The sequence below is a fragment of the Anoplophora glabripennis genome, unplaced genomic scaffold, assembly GCF_000390285.2.
Source record: "Anoplophora glabripennis isolate ALB-LARVAE unplaced genomic scaffold, Agla_2.0 scaffold1021, whole genome shotgun sequence".
NCBI classification, from domain to species: Eukaryota; Metazoa; Arthropoda; class Insecta; order Coleoptera; family Cerambycidae; genus Anoplophora; species Anoplophora glabripennis.
Window position 1 is genome coordinate 20,204 of NW_019417106.1, and position 22,999 is coordinate 43,202.

Here is a 22,999-nt window from a genome sequence, read left to right on the forward strand (position 1 = left end):
ATTTTTGAAAGCTATTGTCAAGGTGAGTGGAAAGAAAATATTTTATACAAAAATATAAAAAGGTGGGTGATATTGATTGAAAACTATTTATTACTGCCATTGCTCTCAAATTTTCTTTCGAAGGCTTATAAAATTAATTTGCTATGAAACCCGCAATCGTAGCAGATGAAATGTTTCCTGAAGGTGCAGGGCCATACATGGATCTGGAGGAGGTAAGCAAAATTTTGGTAAATTGCAAATGTATATATAAATCAGTTTATTAAAAGGCAGGTGGCTCTTCTGGTTTACTAATGGATTTAACTGCAAATGAGAAGGCAGTGCACGCAGAATTTTTTAATGGTGAGTTCTAATTTATTAAACTTTTTTGTTTCTTATAGTAAATGTTAGAGTGAAACTACTAAAACAGTTAGTTGCTTGGGAAGCCACTATTTCAATAGTAATAAAACTCGTCATCCTGCAAAGGTTACATAAATGTTATTTTTCTTTCAGTTACTGATTCTTTTCTTTGAAGTAGTATTATAGTAGTACTAGAGTCTCAAAGTTGTATGCAATGATTCATTTTTAATAAGTAGATACAGGGATGGTATGTGATTCAATGGCATATCAATTTACAGAAATAATTAAATATAACAATATCAATTTTGGTTAAAATTAGATTAATCTAACATTGAGGATAATTTTTTCATTTAAAGTATGTAGTAATTCTGTCATGTTAAAGATGGCTTACTACTACCCGTATACATCTTTTTCTTATTTTATTATGATTTTATGTAGCTTTAGCTAATTGAATAAGTACAATAAGTCTACCGACGTAGTGTTGTAACAGTAAGGCGAGTCAGTAAATCCACTGAAACTAGTAAAAGTACGTAAATAATTGAAAAATAAGAGCACCACCGATAAGACACTAAAAACGACCATTGTAAACAAATAAAATAACTGTTGTCGTTATCGCTAGATTTGTTGATCTTTTTGTGTATGCATAACGCACTTGTTCCCTGTCTCCACACATACCCCATTAATCACTTTCTACAGAAGTACTTTTATATCCTAATCTAAGTTACGTTATTTCATGCCACACGTTTTTATATCAGCCCATATTCAATGGGGTTCAGCTCAGTGTTATGGTGGTAATCGAAGAACTATAACACCTTCAGTTTCAGCTGTTTCACCCACTAGACGTTTAATGTACTTTTTGTTTTTGTGGTGCAATTGCTAATATTGTACTTTTATCATGTCTTTATATTCAATATTTCATGATTTCCGTTTCTTCAAGCAGATGTCGGCAATTTTTCTATTTGTCAACTATGGTGAGGCACATTATCCATGCACCAAGTTTGATGCAAGATAATTTTCAAATCCTGATGGTAGTATCCTGTTGGTCGTGAATCAAATACATGTAAACACCGTTATCAAAAAATCCGCCATTCACTTCCATTTGTGTAATTGTTAAATAATTACTAATCACTGTCTTCAGTGTCTTTTCTCATAGAAAATCTTATTCATTTTATGCATAGTACCCGGTAAAACTGAGAAATTTCGTCTTCTGGATTGCAGTTGAATTTTCTTTAAACATTTGAGGTTCATTTTTAATAAAAAAAAATTGTTTGTCATGTTCTTCTGTTAAATTTGCTGGTTTAGGACTACTCTGATTTTTTAAAATTTACTACACTTGTACACGATTCCATTTTTAAAAACACACTGGAATAAAGTGGAAATAACACGCTTTCCCACTTGCACGCATATGATATGAGAGGAAACGTACAAGTTGGAAACTAATCAGGAAATTAAACTATGCAGTCTTTCTTTTCGTCCACAATAGGCATAGAAATAAATAAACAATGAAATGTTCCTAGTGCTCATGTGCAGTTTGAACATATTGGTACATTATGCGAAATGAACAGCACATTACAACTTTCATGTAAAAGTTGTGGTTTGATTTATTTGAGATTTACTGCCTACAATTTTGGAGCTCCGGTATAATTGTTTGTAATCTTTGTTTTTAGATTTTGAGGATTTATACGACGACGAAGACTTGCAGTAGGATCGAGTTAGCATATATTAAAAAAAACTGAGATGTGTTATTTGTTTTATTAACAGAACATCTGTTTACAATATTATTGTAATTTACCAAATACTGTTTATAGGTACCAAAAATTAATTTTTGTCGTAATCACAGTTCGAAAGTGTAATTTTGTAAATTTTGTCGTGTAAGTTGTACTACATTTTAATGTATTTATGTATTGTAAATAATAAAAAACTATTCTAGAAAATGGCATCTATAATTGTAGATTTTAAAACCCTATATGTTACAATTTGAACATAATACAGGTAATAAAACGTTTTGTACAATTATGTAAATCTGGACAATTTGTTCACATCAAATAAAACCTTCTAGTTGTGCTGAAAATTAGAAATTGTCACTTAAACGTACATTTAACAAAATTTAAAAATCCAAAATTAAACGTTTTATATTAATCTTAACTCTTCTTAACAAAAAAAAGGAGGAAAATTCCATCAAATATATACAAAAATAATTACATAACCTTTTTACGAACTAAACAATAAAATTTGTTATTTTAATATGTACAGGTTCCTACAAAGGCAATTCGAACGAAAGGAATTTCCATTATACCTCACTGAACAAAATATTGGTCCACTACAAAAAAATCTGACCATATCTACAACTTGTAAGCACTTGTTCTTATCACTTTATCTGTGTAAATATTCTCCAAAAACTTAACAAAAGCTCCGTATAATCTAAAACAATGAGATATAATTAACACAAAGAAATAAACTAGAGAATTATACAATAATGCGTAAATTATAGTGGTTTCTTTTATTATCAGATTTTTATGGGCAAACAAAAATGAACTTGGTGTGCAACGATACGGCTATTGGATTTGTCGGTTTATTGACTACTTTATATTTTTTGAAAATTTGTAAAAAGAAATAAAGAAACTATCAGAGGGCAGCGGTGGCTAGTGAAAATTCAAGTGGTCTTATTTTGATAAAGCACAGGACCTATACTGTTTTTTTTTTAAATAAAAACAATTAAAACAGGTTGCACATACAGGTGAAAAAAATATATTATTTTCATAACTAACTATCCACTGAGTACTGAGACCTGATTCTCTGTGGTTTTTGTTTTCGACAAAGTCGGTGACAATGCATTCAAGGCCAAGGTGTTGAGAGAACACACGCTTATTCAACTCAGTCAGTTAAGAATTGTTGTTGTAGTGGCATGTTAAAATGAGTGCCGCTATTCCAAATCACGCCAGCTGCGTGATAATGAGCGTAATCCAGTTTCTTCATGTAAAGGAAAAGGCGCCATTTCAGACTTTTAACGAAATCAAAACTGGTAAATAGTGTTTGATGTACCTATCTGAATATGTAAATTTTTCATAAATATACTGCTGGTTTGATTTTAAAAAAATTGAGTACTTTTACTTTGTGGATACGCCTCATACTTACATTTTAATTATTGATATTCCATTTTTCAAATTTTATAATGATGTAACTTTACAAAAATAGAAATTCTACTAGAAATAAGAAAATGTCTGCTTGTATATATCAGTTTTCATTATGAAAAAAGCTATTTTGCAAATATATGTGCAACCCTTTTTAAAATCTCGGAGTCATCAGACCTATTTTAATTTTTTATTTTGCAAATTATGTTCGAAGTTTTATCACGCAAATTTTCTATGTGGTCTATCATCTCTTAAGAGGGCTCTATAGCAAATAGGCAACCAGCAATACATTTTTATAGATTTTTATTACAGTTTGTCTAAATAAGAATTAATGCTCAAATAACAGACTTTCCTCCATTTTTACAAAGATTTTCTATAAAATGGACTTAGCTTGAAACTCAAATTACTTTTTGGTGTAAAGAAATTTGTAATTTACGATATGCCGCTTGTTCAAAAGTGGCAAATAACAAATTTCTTTACAACAAAAAGTAATATGAGTATCAAACTAACTCCATTTTATAGAAAATCTGCATTAGAATGGAGGAAAATCTGTTATTTGTGCATTAATTCATATTTAGACAAACCGTGTAATAAAATCTATGAAAATGTATTGCCGGTTGCCTATTTGCTATAGAGTCCTCTTAAAAGTGGTATGTATCCATCCCATAATTCTTTTTCAAAATGTAACTACTTGGATTTTCCTCAGCTGCCACTGTCAGAAAAAATTTCGAATCAAATTAAAGTTTTATTCATATTCTACAAGAAAAAGCTTAAAAGGCAATACAACTATTGGCTTTTATTTTTCCAATTTAAATATATTATAAAAAAAAGAAAGAAAAATCAACCTCCGAGTCATACCAAAAATAAAAAATACCCATTAAAACAAAACTACATTTTTAACCCATTTACTATTTACACTTTCTATACAATTTAAATGGGTCCTTAATCAAATTAAATAATCATATTAATTGACCCTTATTTATTGCACTTGAATGACACATTTTTTTTTTTCAAGAATTAGGACACAAATCCTGTAAAAATATATTTTTTAAAAGCTTTAACTTAATGTTATTTTGTAATGCCTTCAAACTGTTTATTCTGCCTCAATAATGATAATAAAAGCTACCAATACAGTTGATAAAAGAAAATAATTGAAAAACCTTACACGTAATTCAAAAACAATTATGTACTATTTATATATTCATTCAGTTCTGTCGTATCCAATGGCATACATAATACTAGATACTGGATGAATATTTCAATTCGCAAATAATTTTTAATTACTAAAATAGTAATTTATGCAAGCCATAGTATTTTGAGTGATGGTTAAATACAAAATAAAAAAATTTACCCATTTGGCTTACTAAGACATATCAAATTTTAAGTTTAAAAGGATGACCACTTTTAAACCTTTTTTGACTTTTGAAAATGTTCATTTGTAATTTATGTCTATTTGAAATATACAGGGTATCCCAAAAGTATGGAAACCCCAGAATAACTCGGAAGTAAAGGGCTATATGGAAAAACGTTTCATACAAGTTTCAGGATTTCTTCTGGGCTATTCAATAATGACCTTGAATTTGACCTTGGCCTTGACCTTGAAGGTCATTTCAAAGTCATTAAGACCTTAAGACCATGGTCAAGGTCATTTTAAGGTCAAATAAGACCTTTGATAAATACCGCCTGGAAACCGCAGAATAACTCGGAATAACAAAAGTGGTCTGAAGAGATCTAAAAAATAATGGTCATGAAGTCATATTCGGAAGCAAAATTTTCCACTCTTTCTAACTCCACAATAAAAAATACGGGTTACCCTCACAAAGATTGACCCTACCTTGAAATAACCATAATCTCAAGGTCATATTCGGATAAAATTTTCCTCTCTTTCCAATGACGTGATAAAAAGTAGGGGTTGCCATCTGAAAACATTTCCTTGACCTTGAAATGACTTTCAGTCAAGGCCAAGGTCAAATTCAAAGTCATCATTGAATAGCCTGGAAAAAATCCTGAAACATATGAAACGTTTTTCCGTATAGCCCTTTACTTAAGTAAAAGTTCTGGTGTTTCCATACTTTTGGGATAATATATATTTACATGTTGAATTAACTGATACATAGTGTGGCTTTTTAAGGACATTTTTTTTTTGAGATGCATAATTGAAATGATTTTTCGAAGGTATAGTATCTTACTACGATAATCCAGTGGCTAATCCATAATAGTATCTAGAGACAACCAATACACTTTGCTTCGCACTTTTTTCTTGATTCTTGCAGAAATTGCAACTGTTAGCTCAGGTTAGGTTTTTCTGTATGTAAAACATACAGAAAACGACCTAAATCGTAAAAATGATTCCACGTTTCGCTGTCACATTAGAACCGTTCATGCTGCGGTAGTCTCAAAGCAAAAGTGGATTGCTGTCTCTAAACTCCATGGGCCACTGAGATTTTTTTGGAAACGTTATTTAAGAAAACCCCTTTAGGGATGTTTTTTATTAAAAATTTAGCTACGTAACCTTAATCAGCGTCAATTTATAATACAAAATATTTATTTATACAGGCACAAAATTTATATTAGTTATTTCGGCATTGAAAAATGCCTAAAGATGAAAAAACTGACAATTACCGAGTCTAATTATGGGCCTAAAATTGTAAATAATTTACCGAAATTTTGTTTAAAATTGAGAGAAATAACTTATAAGCAAAGTTCCCCCTAAGTTGCGAGGGTGTGCACTAATTTTTCAAAAGTTGCGCAACCGTTGTATTCTGCACACAAATGGGCTTGTACACCATTTTTTTCAATTTCATTGTATCAAAAAATTGCATCTAAAAATGGCGAAAATACAAATTTCAGTAAAAAAAAGGAAAATTTTAAGGGTCGCTCCCATATACTTTTTACCACGCAGTCAGTGAAAAAATTAGAGGGAACATTGCTTATAAGCGTCACTATATACCCTTAAAATTATAATGAAAACGCCCAATGTCAGTAAATGGCAAATCAATGTTACATAGTCAGATTTTTAACAGAAAAAAATCCCTGAAGTAATTTTTTCGATTATTCATAATCATCACGATCAATGAGTTCATCTAGAAAACCACCATTTATAAAAAAAATAATTCGAATTGTGTTTGCAACAAAATAGTAGCTCAACACGAAAAAAGGAACAGTAGTTTTTGGAAAAATATGATTCAATTAAACATAATTGATAATCTTTGCAAATATGTAGGTGTTAAAACAAATATAATGCTAATTTTACATTAAAAAAAATTTTCATATTACATGTGATTGTGGTGAAATAAACTGAAATTGCAACTTCGAAATTTAATCAACAAAATTACAGGAATGTTGAATAAGTCGTCACTGTTTTTTGATAGATGGCGTTACTAGAACTCGGTGTAGTTTAAGATGGTAAGGTACCTACAAAGTGCTATATGCAAGTTTGAAATTCAGTGTCATTTCGTCAAAGTGTAGTGAATATTTCCAGCACTACTTTATTCAAAAGAGATCTGCAGCTGAAGCACATAGAATTCCTGTTGAGATTTATTTATGGTGACCATGCTCTGTCGCAAACAACATGCAGAGATTGGTTTCGATTTCGATGCTTCAAAAATAATGATTTTGATGTTGAATAAAAAACGCTCTGGGGCACCAAAACAGATTGAAGATGAAGAACTGGAGGCATTACTTCATGAAGACTCATGTCAGTTGCTACTACAACTTGTAGAATCATTAGGAGTTGATCACACAACTGTTTCGAAATATTTGAAAGCATTAAGAATGATTAAAAAGGAAGGGCGTTGGGCGCCGGACGAGTTGACGCCGAGATACGCTAAGTGGGGTCTTTGCATGTGTGAACAGTTGCTTCAACATCAGAAAAGGAAAGGTTTTTTGTATCGTATCATAAATGGCGATGAAAAATGGAAATGCTACGATAATCTTAAGCATAGAGAACCGTGGGGCAAGCCCGGCTGTGGGTCAACATCGTCAGCAAAGCCGAATATCCATGGTTCCAAGTTTCTGCTTTGCATTTGGTGGGATCAGCTGCTTCAGCAGAATCATACCATCATGGAAGATCGCTTTCGACTACAATTGATGCGTTTGAGCCAAACATTGAGAGAACAAAGTGATTTTGCAGCATACCGGTGAAAACCTACTTGAAAATGATTGACGACCGGACATTGGTCCTTCCGATTATTACTTGTTCCGATCAATGGGACATGGCATAGCTGAGCAGCACTTCCATTTTTATGAAGATGTCAAAAAATTAGTCGACTTTTAGATAGCCTCAAAGGGCGTGTTGTTTGTTCGGAATTAAAATGCTGCCGGAAAGATGAGAGAAAGTAGTGTATAGCGATGGACAATATTTTCAGCGACATGTTTTTTACTAATTATCTTAAATTTTCACGAAAAAACAGAGTTAACTTATTCCACATCCCATTAAAATAAAAAAATTGAAAATCACTGACTAAATAATTTTCTGAGAAACTAATGGATAGCAAAAGTCCACTTTCACAAATCGGTCCCACATTAAATTTTTTATAAATATAAAAAAATCCCATTTGATGAGAACTTTTTTTCGGTCATTACTAAAACGTAACGTCTCATACTTGTTTTGTCTTTGACAAAATTTTTTATATAGAATGTTGATAAATAATTTTTTTCCCCCTAGTACGGTGCACCCCTTCTGGGTGGATTAATTCATAGTTGTTAACCCAAACCTAATAAAAGTATTTAACCAGACCTCAAAGTACCAGCCTGAAACCTTTTAAATTTATTCATTGGCAATTAGTGTATGGCAAAGAATTATAGTGAACATTCCCAAACGCAAAATTTAGATTTCACAGCCAAAAATTTAATTCAAGTATCTGTTTATTTCAACGCTGTAACATAACCAAAAAAAAGTTAAACTTATAATCGTTGATTTTACAAGAATGTGACAAAATACAACGATATAAAAGATAATTCTCCACCAGACATCACCCAAAGTAAATATAGATCAATCACTTTCGAAACCAGTATAAAAAACACATGAAGAAGGCATTAAATTGCTAGTCACATGGACAGATATTGAGATAATGGGATAAATTCATGAAATCACCTCACTTTTTAGTACTAGTTCAGTTCCGTGTCACTCGATAAATCCGAATCGACCTCGTCATCTGAAAATTCCGCACCGTTGGGCGAGAGTGGGTCGCAGCTTGACGATTGGCGGGAGTTCTCTTCATCTAGCGTCGTCTCGACGTATTCTTCGGCGTTTAACATGGACATCGAACTTGTACCGGCCCCGTTTGATTCCAGGATGGTGTCCAATGAATTAGATCGTCCAGTGGCGATTTCTGAAAATAGATCGGTGCCAGTTCAAATTGTAAGAAAATAATTCTTTGGGCATCATCATTCTTGAACTCTTGTACGATAAAGACAACAACAAAAAATTACACTTACTGTCCACATATGACCACAAAGATTTGGGTATTAAGCTCTTGATTTTTTCTAAATTTTCTGAAGTACAGTCTCCTGTATCCAAACCTGAAAAAAAGTATTTATTATTACACAGGGTGCTACGTACATATGTTGCAAACTTTGAGTGATGATAACAGTACATAAAAAAATATGACTTAAAGAGTGACCGCAAAAATCGCCCATTTTTTCACAATTCGCAGAAAACTAAAGAAAATAGGTAAAAATGTTTTTGGTCCCAAATTACCCGTCGTAAAAAATTAAGATGAGCATAGCCTTGTTTTTTGATTATTTTCAAAAATCACCCCTATTTAGGGGTTGAAAAGACGCCCAAAATGAAGAATATTACCAATAAATATAAAAACTATTAGCATGTGAATTTTTCTATCTTGATACAAAGAAAGATTTATTCTCATGACTGAAATAAGCATGTTGAATTAGAAAATCCACCCTTAAGTGCGCTCAGGGGGTGGAATCATCTCCAAAAATAGAGAATGTCAGAAAAAATTGTAAAAATTCCAAAAAAAAAATATATTAAGATAATTCACATGCTAATAGTTTTTTTTATATCAATTCAATTATATTCAAATTCTTCATTTTTGGCATTTTTTCAACCCCTAAGTAGGGGTGATTTTTAAAATTTTCAAAATACTAAAAGCTATGCTCATTTCAGTTTTTTATGACAAGTAATTTGCGACCAAAAACATATTTTTATGTATTTTTTTAAATTCTCTGCGAATTGTGAAAAAACGGGCGAAAATCACAGGTTTTTTACAGTCACTCTTTATAAATCTATTAAAAGCACAGGTTCACAGTTATAGACCTAAGACGTGTAATTACAAAAGCTGTTTTTATGACTTGTTTTGAGAACTAAAATGTAATTTTCAAAGACTAGTCAGCTTAAAGAGGCCAATATATAATATGACTATTTGCTCAATTGCCTATTATTTACGTATACTTCTTCAAGTTTGTTTTTAAAAATACCAGTTTTCAACAATAATTTTTTCATTAATCAACCAAAACTAAACAATAAACCAAAACAAATCTTATTAAGATAAATGTTGAAATGCATGCTCTTTCTAAAGTTAAATCTAACCCGTTGAAAAATTAATTGATTACACTGGTCGACATGACTCCTGTGGATTCAGTATGAATAGTCATTTCGCAAAGATTTTGACTCGCTGAAACTGAATTTGATCTCAGAAATGCTCGATCACCTAAGGTTTTTGAGATATCTTAACCTAAAAGTGTAAAAACGCAATTTTTATACATATTTGAGGTTATATAATTTACCGAGATATGATGATTTGAAATTACTGTCTACCAAATTATGCACTCAGATGCAATGTCCATGACAATAGCTAGACAGTTATAGTAACCTGTGGCGCTAACGTATAACCGCCGACCCTTAAACCCCAATATCCTTAACCCTTGAGCCTCGTAACCTGCGACACTATAACCCCCGACCCTTCAACCCCAATTTCCTTAACCCTCGAGACTGTCCAGTGCGTGAAAAAATATTTATAAATATAACGCATGCAGGTTACAGCGAATTTGTGTTTTACAACTGTTAGTAAATTTTCGGTGGATGTGATGTAAATTTTTCGTGTCTGCAATTTACAAAGAGGGTTGGGAAACTGTGGTTTAGCAATCTAAGGTTCTAGCTTTGCAGGTAACACAGTTCGCGGGTTCAGGAAATCGAGGTGTAAGGGTCGGGGTTATATCGTCGTAGGTTACTATAACTGTCTATCCATTGTCATGGACGTTGCATCCGAGTGCATAATTTGGTGAGACGGTAATTTCAAATCATCATATCTCGGTGAAAAAAAAAGATGTTTAGACGATTCAAAATTCACTTGGAAAGGGGGAGGATTGTACTTTAAGATGCTATTCTTAGTTTTGTAAAAAATTATCTAACGATATTATATAACCTCAAATATGTGTAAAAATTTGGTTTCAGCGAGCCAAAATCTTGGTGAAGTGACTACTTGTACTGAATCCACACAAATCATGTCGACCAGTGTTATTTCTGATTACCGAATTAAATGTACATACAATTCGCATAGTCAGCTGATAGTCTGTATCAATATAGATCACATAAACTACATATTTTGCATATCCTCACAGATAAAAATCAATAGGGTTTAAGTCAGTTAGTAGGCAGTTAGGCAGTTATTAGTCAGTTAGGCAGTGGTTATCCATCAGTTAGGAATATGCATATGGAAATATTGTCGGCCACGACACTAAAATGTGCAGGTGTTACGTCAAACAGACACCACCACATGCAGCTTAAATTTAAAGGGATATTTTCCATTACTCATGTAAATACTTTGCTAAATAGTTAAAATATGCAATGCATTAATCGTTCAAAATAGAAAGAATGGTCCATATGTTGACTGATGACTAAGAAACATTGTTGATTATGGCTGTCAATGATAGTATGTGGATTTTTGCATGACCACACTTGCACATTATGCAAAGACTGACCATAAAAAACCTGTGATTTTCGTCTGTTTTCTCACAATTTGCAGAGAATTTAAAAAAAATACATAAAAATGTTTTTGGTCGCAAATTACTTGTCGTAAAAAACTGAAATGAGCATAGCTTTTAGTATTTTGAAAATTTAAAAAATCACCCCTCCTTAGAGATTGAAAAAATGCCAAAAATTAAGAATTTGAATATTACCAATTGATATAAAAACTATTAGCATGTGAATTATCTTAATATATTTTTTTTTTTGGAATTTTTACAATTATTTCTATTCGCTATTTTTGGGAATGATTCCACCCCCTGAGCACGGGTGGATTTTCTAATTCAACATGCTTATTTCAGTCATGAGAATAAATCTTTCTTTGTATCATGAATCATTCGATAGAAAAATTCACGTTAATAGTTTTTATATTTATTGGTAATATTCAATTATTCATTTTGGGCATCTTTTCAACCCCTAAATATGAGTGATTTTTTAAAATTTCCAAAATACTAAAAGCTATGCTCATCTTAATTTTTTACGACGAGTAATTTGAGACCAAAAACATATTTTTATCTATTTTCTTTAGTTTTCTGCGAATTGTGAAAAAACGGGCAATTTTTGCATTTAATAAAACATAAAGCTAGCCTTATCGGTAAAACTGAAGGAATAAATTCCAGATTTTATTGATAGTGGTTGACTATTACTTAGTAGAATTCATTAGGGAAGGTCTTCAGACATTAAATGTTGTACCTTTTGGACATGGTAAGGGCATTTCAAAGCCCACTAAACAATTCGTTAGCCGCACATTTTTTTCCTGATTTCTTTCGAAAGATCTCAAAATTCATTAACCTTGTGCAGGTAGTCTTGAAGTGATTCTATCATAACATGTAATGGAGTATGACGCTACCAGTTTTAATCATTCGTCTGGGAATCCTAGTATATAATTGTTTAGATGGTTAGTTATCTGCAGGTAATGTTCCAAGTGTAATTCAAGCAAGTATTGTGTTTCCGTTAAATAATCCACAAAAAAAAATACATATCACTGTATTCTTGATTAGTAAATGGCTTTAGTACAAATCTTGCAATATTCGCAAAAAATTTTAGCAAAAAATTGAATAGTGTGATCAAAAACCACCCTTCCGCACTTTCGATTTTATTATTTATTTATTTATTTACTTCTTGAGCTACCTACTTCCTAAAAATTCCTATTTTTTTTTTGTTTTTTTAAAAAGTTATTTTATAAAGGCTGCATTTTATATATTTTAATTATTACAACTTTTTGTCATATTCTTTTATGTACTATTGCCACCTAAAGTTTGTAGTTTACCGGACACCCTGTATAGGATATTTTTTAACGCAATTCTTCTTTTAATATGAAATAAACTCATTAAAGCACATTTTTCAAGAACCATGTTTTTTAAATTTATAAATATTATTTTTTTTTGTTAAAAGCTCAAAGTTCAACATAAAATGAAAGAACTGGTAATCCACAACAAAGACATCATAACACTTTTTTCATACTCAGATATGCACAATGATTTGTAATAGCTGTATTGATTTTGGTTTTTGTCATATGTTACATTTTTACAATGGAATAAATTTATTGACATCTCATATTGAATGCAAATGCAGTTGAACTATAAGAAATTATATGTTATTTATATCTTCCTTAAAAAGCATTTTTTGCATAAAAATCATGTATAATAAATAATTTGAAGAAAAATTATTTCAAAAATTAAAAAAAAATACCCATATTGCAAAAAAACATAGCATTGGGCTGGCTAACAGAAAAACTGAAAGTTATAGAAAAAAAATCTTTTTAAAAAACATAAAACCGCAAATAAAAAATTATTTAAAATAAAAAAAAATTGACAAAATGCATTCTATCGCCTAAACGAATCAACACATCAAATTGTAGTTTTAACTTTTCAATTTTTCTTGAATATCGAACCTAAAACATTCCAACTACTTTTTGACTATTTTTTCGAGAAACACGAAAAATTGTATGTTTTTTAAGTTATCTTTTCAATAAAGTTGAATACAACTTTATTAATTTATAAAATTTGTTTACCTGACAACATTCCAATTGACTTCAAAATTTCTACATCATCGTTGATTTCAAACTTGTCACTAAATTGAAAAAGATATTCCATTCTGAAACAGAAGAAAATTAATAAACAAGAACACATTAATGAATGTCACTTACTTATCATTTGAGATACTACAATTAATAACAGTCTTCTTATTTGTATTAACAACAATAAAAGGCAGCTGAATGTAAGAATTAGTGGGCGGTACCCCATGTAATTTTTCAGCCTCTTTATTTCTTTGAGCTAGATTCTTAAATGCTATTTGGTTTAAAATCAGATCGTCCAATTGTTTCTCTTTCTCTCTAATACTATTGATCTTCTTTTGCATTTCTTTCTCTAACTGATGGCATTCTTGCAGTGAGTTTGTCGGAAGACCTATCCATCGGATTTCCTTCTTCTCTTTAGAGATAATATTCATGGCCATTAGTACATTTAGAGCATCATAGACCCTTCTCCTTATGTTTTTCTGGTCGTATTGTTCGGCCAAGCTGTTATTGCTGGCTGAATTTGTGAATTCACCTACTAGTTCATCGGCCACCTCATTGTAAGTGGTTGTACCCTTCTGTTTAACCTTCTCGCACACCTTCATGGAAAAGTGCCTCAGACCCTTCCCCACTTTTTCAGATTTCCTTCCACGTTTACTAAAAAACAGAATTTTTACTCAACCTTTTGCTACAAAACAAGAAATTTCACATCAAAATAATCGTAAAAACAAACAAAAACCTTAACAAAGTCACAAACATAACAGACTTAGAGCTGGTATTTTGAGTCTTGGATAAGTAATCACATGATTAGACTGTAGATATACTGATTTATTTTATAACAGTATATTCACAGTCTAATCGCTTCATAAGTTAATCAAGTCTTAACCGAGACTCAAAGTACCGTGCCTTAGAATTTAAAACTTCAGTAATGATGTAGCAAAAAGTAATTAAAATTAGATATTGATTTTAATTTATAAGTTTATTCCTAAATATTAGTCAACGCGATCTACCTTTGAATGAAGATAATTTACATTCAAAGTTGCAATATTGGGCAATACCAAATAGGAGGTAACAATTTTTAAAGAGGGTCGACTTGTGCAATAGTATATTCGTGGAAGGCAAGGAAGTACAGTATACTCGCGAATATGTGAATTAAAAGAGGGTATTTTGGGTTAATCAGAAGTTTTCATATTAGGAGGGAGAGAATGACGTAAAAAAAATTATGTTTCACTTTTTGTGCAAAATGATGTATATTCTAAGATGTTAAGCCAATTATCAGTCATTTTTTTATTAACTAGGATATGTTTCATGGATAGTAAAAAAAGGAGTTTCGTAAACACCACCAAAATTGAAGTGTGTTAATATTAACGAATCATATAAAATTCCTTTTTTACTTTCAAAGTTCAAAACATTTTTGCTATCATAAATTGGTTACAAACAACAAAATATTCTTTTTATGCACATACTGACATGGCTGGAAAATCTTAAGGTAGAGTACATATTAATATCCAATTTCTTGGTGGAATCACAAAATATATTCTTGTGTTATCGACATAAATATTTAATCTACACTTTACATCAAATTTAACTTTAGGTTCAAATTTTCAATTAGTTTGAATTTAGTGTTAAACAATGATCTAATAATGAAGCAAAAGGTAAATAAATACATAGATTATTATTTATATCACATCCATCGAGTAAATGCAATATTCTAAATGAAAGCAACAGTTAGTTTTGTGTCATCCGTACAGTAATGAACATTACAAGTCCATACTCTACTAAATTAATTGTGTAACTGCAAAGGGAAGCGGGCCCAAAATGGAAGCTTGAGGTACACCGTTAATAGAATGTCATCAGTAACTTTCAGCAATGGCCTCAGTCAATCCAAACAGCAATATGTAGGTATATTTTTTATTTTGTAATTAAATTATTTTGAAACTTACGATTCTGGTGCATAGTCCATTTCCAAAGGATCCTGCCTCTTCCTTGAGAGTATTGGCGGGGAAATATTCGAAATGTTCTTTACCGTTTGTGTGGGACTTTGGTGCATGACAGGTATCGTAGTAGACGTTTGAATTTGTAATTTCTGATTCGGATTGACAAATTTTATATTTTGCTATTAATACAAAGTGAATTAGTTTAGGAACTTAGTGTTTTTATAACTGATATTACCATTTGTGAAGGCGTTAATCTAATTGTTTTTGTACCTCTGGGAATATTACTAACATGAATGGGAACAGTTTCTAAAAACGAAAATTGCTGGTGTTAGTACAACTGATAAACAAATTTTATACATGCTCAGTAACTAAATCATATAGGTATTATAATTAAAATTTTACAAATACAAATAATTTTAAAGGAGAAATCTTTTCTATCATTTTTTCTCTGTTAAATTTAACTAACAGAAATACATTTATAACATAATAAATAAAATTAGTAAGATCTTACTCTACTCAAGTAAAAATTATTTGGTTTTTATTTGAAATTAAAGCGAATTAAAGTATCCATTAGACTTCAATGCTGAAATTTTAGTAGGAAAAGATTACACAACAGGGTAACTCAACTAATCATAAATTTAGATTTCAAATATAAATTACGATTTTATTAATAAAACCAGGGAAGCTCAATTAACTGTAGTCAAAATAAAAACAATCAATTTATAAATAACCAAAGAACTAGCAGTTCTTCTCTTTACAAAATATTTCCAAACGTATGACATGAAATGCAGAAAGAATAATTAAATAAACAATGCATTGCAATGTGTACGTATTTTTACCTAACTAAAAACCTTTCTCAAACACGTGCATAAACTTCAAAAACATACAGTTAAACTTGACATTTCTGTCAGATATTTTTAGTCAGTAACCATACCAACTACCGTACTACTTACACTACCGAGACATTGCTGGTTGCATGTACATATTTACTTTTTATAAGATCAGATAATCCTTTCAAGGTTAAAACGTCTATTTATCTCGGTTTTGAATAATAGCCGGCACCTTTGTTATTTAATTAATTACTTTACTAATTTCAATTATTTGTTAATTTAAAAATCCCTAATTCACTCTAAGTTTAAATTCACAAAACATATTTACTATTTGCCCTCATTTTAATAGTTACAAAACATTATACTTGCTCATAGATATGGAATTGTTAAGAGTATGCAATAATTATTTATTGTTGATATTATTTTCCCTTGTTGACATTAGATAGGTATTTTATTTTTAAATTTTTTGAAATGAGTTCAAGTTCATTTATCATTTATGCTAACTATAAAGAATGTGAAATCGGAAACTAATTATTAAGCTTCTCATCTAAAATTATTAGATAAAAACATTTAAAAAAGTTTACAGTAATAAATTAATAAACCCTACTTTATAATTAACCAGGTCAGACATTATTGTCTACAATGTACTTATAGATGTAGACATTTGCTTTAATTGTTAAGTAAAAAATAAATAACATAATTTTGAATCTAATAGACTTTTAGTAGTAATCAAAATAAATAAGTATTTTATACTTCAATCACATACACAACACTACGAAATTGAATATATACTGACTTGTAACTATTTTTGGTGTTGTTCCTATTGTTCTTAAAACCTGTGTTGTGGCACCACTTGTACTAAAAACCTGAAAATAATTTTATATTTTAGTGGGATTATTAAACTCCTTAATCTTAAAAATTAATTTTAATATTTATTTAAATATTTAATATATTGTTCATTGGCCCGTCAGACTTCCATCAAATTTGTTTGATCAAAATAGTTTTAACACATTAAATACGATCAAATTATTTTGATCAAAATAAAAGTTGTAAAAGCTACGTCTTCAAACTAAATGACGGAAATTTCATACAATGGTAGTAAATAATGTCTAACAATTATGGTTATCAAAATTTAAAGTGAAATAACATTAGAACTATATTTTATTTCATTATTACTGTAATGTAAAATTCTTTCTCTATTTCTGAAACTGGCTGAGACAGCATGACTGCATGTATCGCGCCAATCTCGCGGAACTGGCGTGCCCATGTATGACAACCACTTTGTCTGCTAATCCGATTGCACTACGAGGTGGGGCATTTCAAGTAATTAACTGTTCCGAATTACCGTCATTATGTCACTGATATGACTGCTCATAATAATGGATGCAAATTAAAGGACTCTCGTGAATAAAGTTAATTGTACGTTTTATACTGTTCTAATAACAAAAATGTTGAAATGTGTCTCAATATTGCAACATAAAACATATACTGGTAATAAATACTGATTAAAAAATCACTTAAATAAATAAACATCTACCTCAAATAGTCATGAATGGTGACAAATATCTTACAGTCTGATAAACGAAATATGTAAGTATTTTTGTTGGAGTTGCTTACGCTATGGTATTAGCGTATAATAATAAACCAAGGTCAAAAGTCAGAGTGAATGGACTTGCATAGATAAATTTGGCGATGTTCTGATTAATGTAGCCGGTCTATGTAACAAATCGAATGAAAATTTTAGAAGGGAGAATGTTTTCGATTATCCATCGACTGGTGAAAGAATAATGGAAACAGAATAAACATACATTTATATGTATAATTTTTATAGTTCGATCGCTGTCGATAGAGCAAGAGATATGGTGGTAAAAAATTAATTACAAATATTACTACGTACCATAGCTATTAGTGGAAAAACGAATTACTATAATTACCCGATTCCGAAAATATCACGTGTCAATCCAAATTTCACTCTTCTTTGAATAACTGATTATAAACTCCAACAAATGAGATGTGGATAGAAGAAAAAAATATTTATATTTACGTATAAGAATATAAGCATATTCTTGATTACATTATAGCAAAAGCTAAATAAAGTTTATTTAAAATTTTACTTGAAGATTTATTGTAATTTAAATGAATTTAATTTTTATTTACATAAAGAAATTCCTCTTAGTTCAAGATTGTGGCAATAGTTTAAATAATCAAAATTGTTAAAATTTATTGAGATATTGGGAACCTCTGGAATCGTAGCCGAGTTGCATAGTACATAAAAAAGATAAATATAAATATTTTTGGCCGCAAATGGTAAGCCGTCTGTTTTTTTTGTAGTAAACAATAAAATTGCTAGTTCATTTTAGGTTTTTCAAATAATAATGTAGGAGCAACATGATCCTTCCTCCGATATGTATATATTTTGTTTAATCCATATCTCTACAACACTAAATAAAATACGAGACAAATATACTTTTGCTCCAATCACTATGAACTATAGATCAAATATATTATACAGGGTAGCCCATCGAAAACGTACCGCAAGGCATTACAGGGTAGTAAAGAACTTTTCGGCAAAATCCAAAAACAGGTCAAATTTGTTTCTGAGGGGAACAATTTTTGATTCAAAAAGCATACCAAAATCTTCAACCCCCTAAGTGGGGGTGCCATCCCCCAAATTTTTTTAAATGGGAATGGGGGTCAAGTGGGGGGTCATTAGAAAGGGCTTTTAATTCTCTATACATCGATTCTTACTTTTTGAAAATCGATCCATTATTTTAGAAAATATGCAGCTTTGAAAATACGAACAATATTTATGACGAGAAATGCGAAAACCGATTTAATTTTACTTCAAAACTAACGGTATTAGCTTGGTAAATTCCTTCAAAAGAATTCGCTGTTTTTTTTTCTGATTTACGAATTCTTTAGCCTGATTTTGGTGAGCAAAAAATTGTCCTCTTTTTGTTCCGTATTTAGATAGGCCACAAGAAATTGCTAGATAACTGTCTTGTGACTTGTAGTTGAAGAGTACCAATACTGCCGAGTCTTTTAAATTGATTAATTATGGTGTACTCAATTCCAGAATGAGTAGAAATTATTGAGCATTTTTTCAAAAACAATGAATGCGGAAATCGGGTCGCCGAACTGTTCAACCAACGGCATCCTGAGAAACATGCGTCTAGAAAAATTGTTCGCGAATTGGTGGCCAAATTTCGCGAAACTGGCTCCGTTCATAACAAAAAGAGGCAGGTTGAAAATCCGGTACTAAATGAACCTACGGAAATAGCGGTATTAGGGCAAGTGGCAATGGATAGTACGCCGAGTACAATGCAATTGGTTACTGAGAAAGGAGTGAGTCGTACAAGTGTCCAACGAATATTAAAAAAATACAAATTCCATCCTTATAAGATTCGGCTAGTGCAAGAGCTAAATGAAGACGATTTTGATCGTCGTTTGCAATTTTGCGAAATAATGACTCGACGAGCGATAAACGATAATTTCCTCTTTAATGTGTGTTTTTCGGACGAGTGTACGTTCTCCTTGAATGATTTAGTGAATCGCCATAATTGTCGTTACTGGGCTGATACCTATCCAAGGATTTTCCACGAGACACACTCATGGGCACATGTCATGAGACACATGTAGGGCAGGTATTTTTGGAAATTCCATTGTAGGTCCTTTTTTCCTTCCTGGAAATTTGACAGGCGATATGTACTTGAATTTACTACAAAATGTCATCGACCCAGCTCTAACAAATATCATAGAGGACGACCCTGCTTACAATGAACACGAACTGATTTTCCAGCAAGACGGAGCTCCTCCACATTACTCGCTCAATGTGCGCAATTACCTAAATGAGACGTTTCCAGGACGCTGGATAGGACGAAGAGGTGCAATTGAGTGGCCCCCTCGGTCACCCGACTTAAATCCTTTAGATTTCTTTCTCTGGGGGCACATTAAAAGCAAAGTTTACAGCACTCCACCTGATACCTTGGAAGATCTGCGAGGACGAATCATTAATGTATGTCGCGAAGTAACACCGCAAGTGCTCCAGAATGTTCGACAACGGTTTGAAGACAACCTGTATCATTGTATGCAAGTTGGCGGACAACATTTTCAGCATTTACTTGACTAATACCGTAAGTTTTGAAGTAAAATTAAATCGATTTTCGCATTTCTCGTCAAAAATATTGTTCGTATTTTCAAAGCTGCATATTTTCTAAAATAATGAATCGATTTTCAAAAAGTAAGAATCGATGTATAGAGAATTAAAAGCCCTTTCTAATGACCCCCCACTTGACCCCCATTCCCATTTGAAAAAATTTAGGGGATAGCACCCCCACTTAGGGGGTTGAAGATTTTGGTATGCTTTTTGAGCCAAAAGTTGTCCCCCTCAGAAACAAATTTGACCTGTTTTTGGATTTTGCCGAAAAGTTCTTTACTACCCTGTAATGCCTTGCGGTACGTTTTCGATGGGCTACCCTATATATTACTATTACTCATCTAATTGCGTATGATCCGATACATAAGTGCAGACAGTTAGTCTATCAAGATGAAAATCTTGAATCACTTCAATGAATAAATATACAACCTTGACCACTACCTTCTGGTGTATGCTAATGGCTGAGAATGATAGTCAAGTCCATTGGTCACAGCTGTTCGAGGTTGTATTGTTCAGTTTTTAATTTTCACCAAATTCTATGAAAAATATTAATTTTCTTTGATTATGAGTCAAAATTTATTTAGGCATTTGTTGTTGTTTTTTTTAAATAAAAGTTAAATCAATTTACATTCATATTATGAAGATTTTAGATTAGAGAGGTTATTTGTGTCAATTAAAGAATATGATACTTCAAGAGTAGCTTCCCTGAATCAAAATAAATCGATTCATATTAAGTCACCACGGTAAGATTTTGTGTCCTTAAAATAATATCGGCTTAAAATTTTTTTTTTTAGATAATTCCGTCAGTTTTAAAAATATTTCAATGGAATTTAATATAAGCGTATTTTTGAGGCAGCCGAATATGAATATGATTACATTTTTTACCGAAAACATAGAGGTCGCTCAGGATAACTTGAAGCCTTAGACAGTCTTTTCGTTTTTTGCCTCATTTTTTATTGTTGGCAAAGATTTAAAGAAAATCAGATTTTTTAAACAACCATTTTCTTTACTGATCACCATTTGTAACTTATTACTTATAGTGCAAATTTAAATTTCTATGCTTAGTAATATTTTTTTGGCTATATCTCCCCTACTATTGGAGATACACCGGATGTACTTGAAATTAAAATATAGACACCTTTGCTCCAGATCAAATGGTATTCGAAATGTAATAAAATACATTTTACAAATCAATACGTGTAATCATGGTCATTGCCTTTTAAAATTTAGTTAAGTCAGATCGACAATTCGATTGAAAAGTTAAATGGAATTAGCAATTAGAGCCTACTTTGCGGTTTTGACAGGCCATTAATTAAAAGTCTGAGACTTTAAAATCAGAGTTACCCAGGGCCGGCTTAAGGGAGGGGAGCTCAAATTAGGTTAATCCAGCCCTGTGGATCCTCAAAATTAGCCTGCATTATTTACCTGTATATTTTATGACTAAAAATATGAAAAATTTGTTTATTTGAACATAGACGGAAAAATACCTTTTAAGTTTTTTTTTTGAGATATATCCGAAACACCGAAACTGTTCTCGAGATGTGTCAATGAAATTTGGAATTGATAATAATTACTGGTTATGTTGCTAATGTAATGACTAAATAATAATTTCTAAATGTTAATCTGGTACTTCTCAAACGGGGTGAGTTGTAGATAAATATTGCTTATTTTATAACTTTTTAATTTAATTATTTCGATAAATGGGACCGTTATGAAACTAACTATAACCTTACAAAAAATACACTATTCTCTGTATATCGGGTAATATTTCTCCGGCTGAAATGTGAACCATGACTATTTGCAAAAATGAAAGCATCAATATTTCATTTATTGATTAATACAAAAATAAAACCAAAGGTTAATTAAGCCGGCTTGACAAACACTGGTAATTTTCCATATCGCCCCTATATTTAAAATAATTTATGGGCCGGTATTAATTATCTTACTAGAGCCATCATAAATTCGTATTCATGAACGCCGCTGCGCTTTTAGGAAGTCTGGCTAAATAGGAAATGAATTTTAATGCGCCCAATAGAAGGCAAACACGAAAATTAAAGTGTAATATAGTTTTCAACGGTATGTGAACTGAAAGCCGAATTCGCAGCCGAACGAATGTTATTTCGGGTACTGCAGTTTAAAGAAATTATCAGGATCTATAACTAGGGATGTTCCGGATATTTGTATGTGCAATTTTGTAGACGTTAACTACCATCGAGAAAGCACGTTTTGCAATGAAAAACATTATTTTTAGTTCTGCTAGTGGCGTCCGTACTAGCACGTTACTGGATATTTCTAAATAAAAAATTGGTACGCCATTGCTTTTACATAAAATAGAAATCAGTTCTGGATTCTTCATTCAATTTGGAAGAAAAAAAGCTATCTTTCGATTATTCTGTACAACTCGTTTTCGAGTAAAAAAAAATAAAAAAAAACTATTTTTAACACATACAATGTAAATGTAATTTCATTTTTTATGTTAATGAAACTGTAACAGGAAAAACAACAGATTTAATTAGTGGTGTACAACAACAACAAAATAAAATAAAAATGTAAGTTAAAGAAATTGCTCGAAATGTAGCTCACTCTGTATACATTCTTTTTGAACGTT

At 31.2% G+C, this 22,999-nt stretch overlaps 2 protein-coding genes across 4 annotated transcripts in view; one reads left to right on the plus strand and one right to left on the minus strand.

Annotated features, from left to right (window-relative positions):
* LOC108914750 (COP9 signalosome complex subunit 9) lies at positions 1-2,855 on the plus strand. Its single transcript, XM_018720626.1, has 4 exons — positions 1-62; positions 124-212; positions 267-339; positions 2,004-2,855. The coding sequence occupies exons 2-4, from the start codon at positions 144-146 to the stop codon at positions 2,039-2,041; spliced, it is 180 nt and encodes a 59-aa protein (XP_018576142.1). The 5' UTR covers positions 1-62; positions 124-143; the 3' UTR covers positions 2,042-2,855.
* The window catches only part of LOC108914749 (transcription factor Dp-1), a 57,510-nt gene continuing 36,583 nt past the window's right edge, over positions 2,073-22,999 (minus strand). For 2 of the 3 annotated variants that reach the window (XM_018720623.1, XM_018720622.1), the window contains 8 exons: positions 17,032-17,101; positions 15,641-15,711; positions 15,412-15,584; positions 13,601-14,125; positions 13,466-13,548; positions 8,907-8,990; positions 8,568-8,800; positions 2,073-2,757 (listed from right to left, as the gene is read on the minus strand). In XM_018720623.1, the coding sequence (XP_018576139.1) occupies positions 8,577-8,800; positions 8,907-8,990; positions 13,466-13,548; positions 13,601-14,125; positions 15,412-15,584; positions 15,641-15,711; positions 17,032-17,101 (1,230 nt within the window). In that variant the 3' untranslated portion in view covers positions 2,073-2,757; positions 8,568-8,576. Of the gene's footprint in view, positions 2,758-8,562; positions 8,801-8,906; positions 8,991-13,465; positions 13,549-13,600; positions 14,126-15,411; positions 15,585-15,640; positions 15,712-17,031; positions 17,102-22,999 lie in introns of all 3 variants that reach the window. The other variant, XM_018720624.1, reaches the window with a different exon arrangement.

Excerpts from the sequence above, each read along its gene's own strand:
- LOC108914750 (XM_018720626.1), top strand. The coding sequence starts at position 144 with ATGAAACCCGCAATCGTAGCAGATGAAATGTTTCCTGAAGGTGCAGGG. Across the intron at positions 213-266 it reads CATACATGGATCTGGAGGAG|GCAGGTGGCTCTTCTGGTTT; the intron begins GTAAGCAAAATT and ends GTTTATTAAAAG. Across the intron at positions 340-2,003 it reads GCACGCAGAATTTTTTAATG|ATTTTGAGGATTTATACGAC; the intron begins GTGAGTTCTAAT and ends CTTTGTTTTTAG.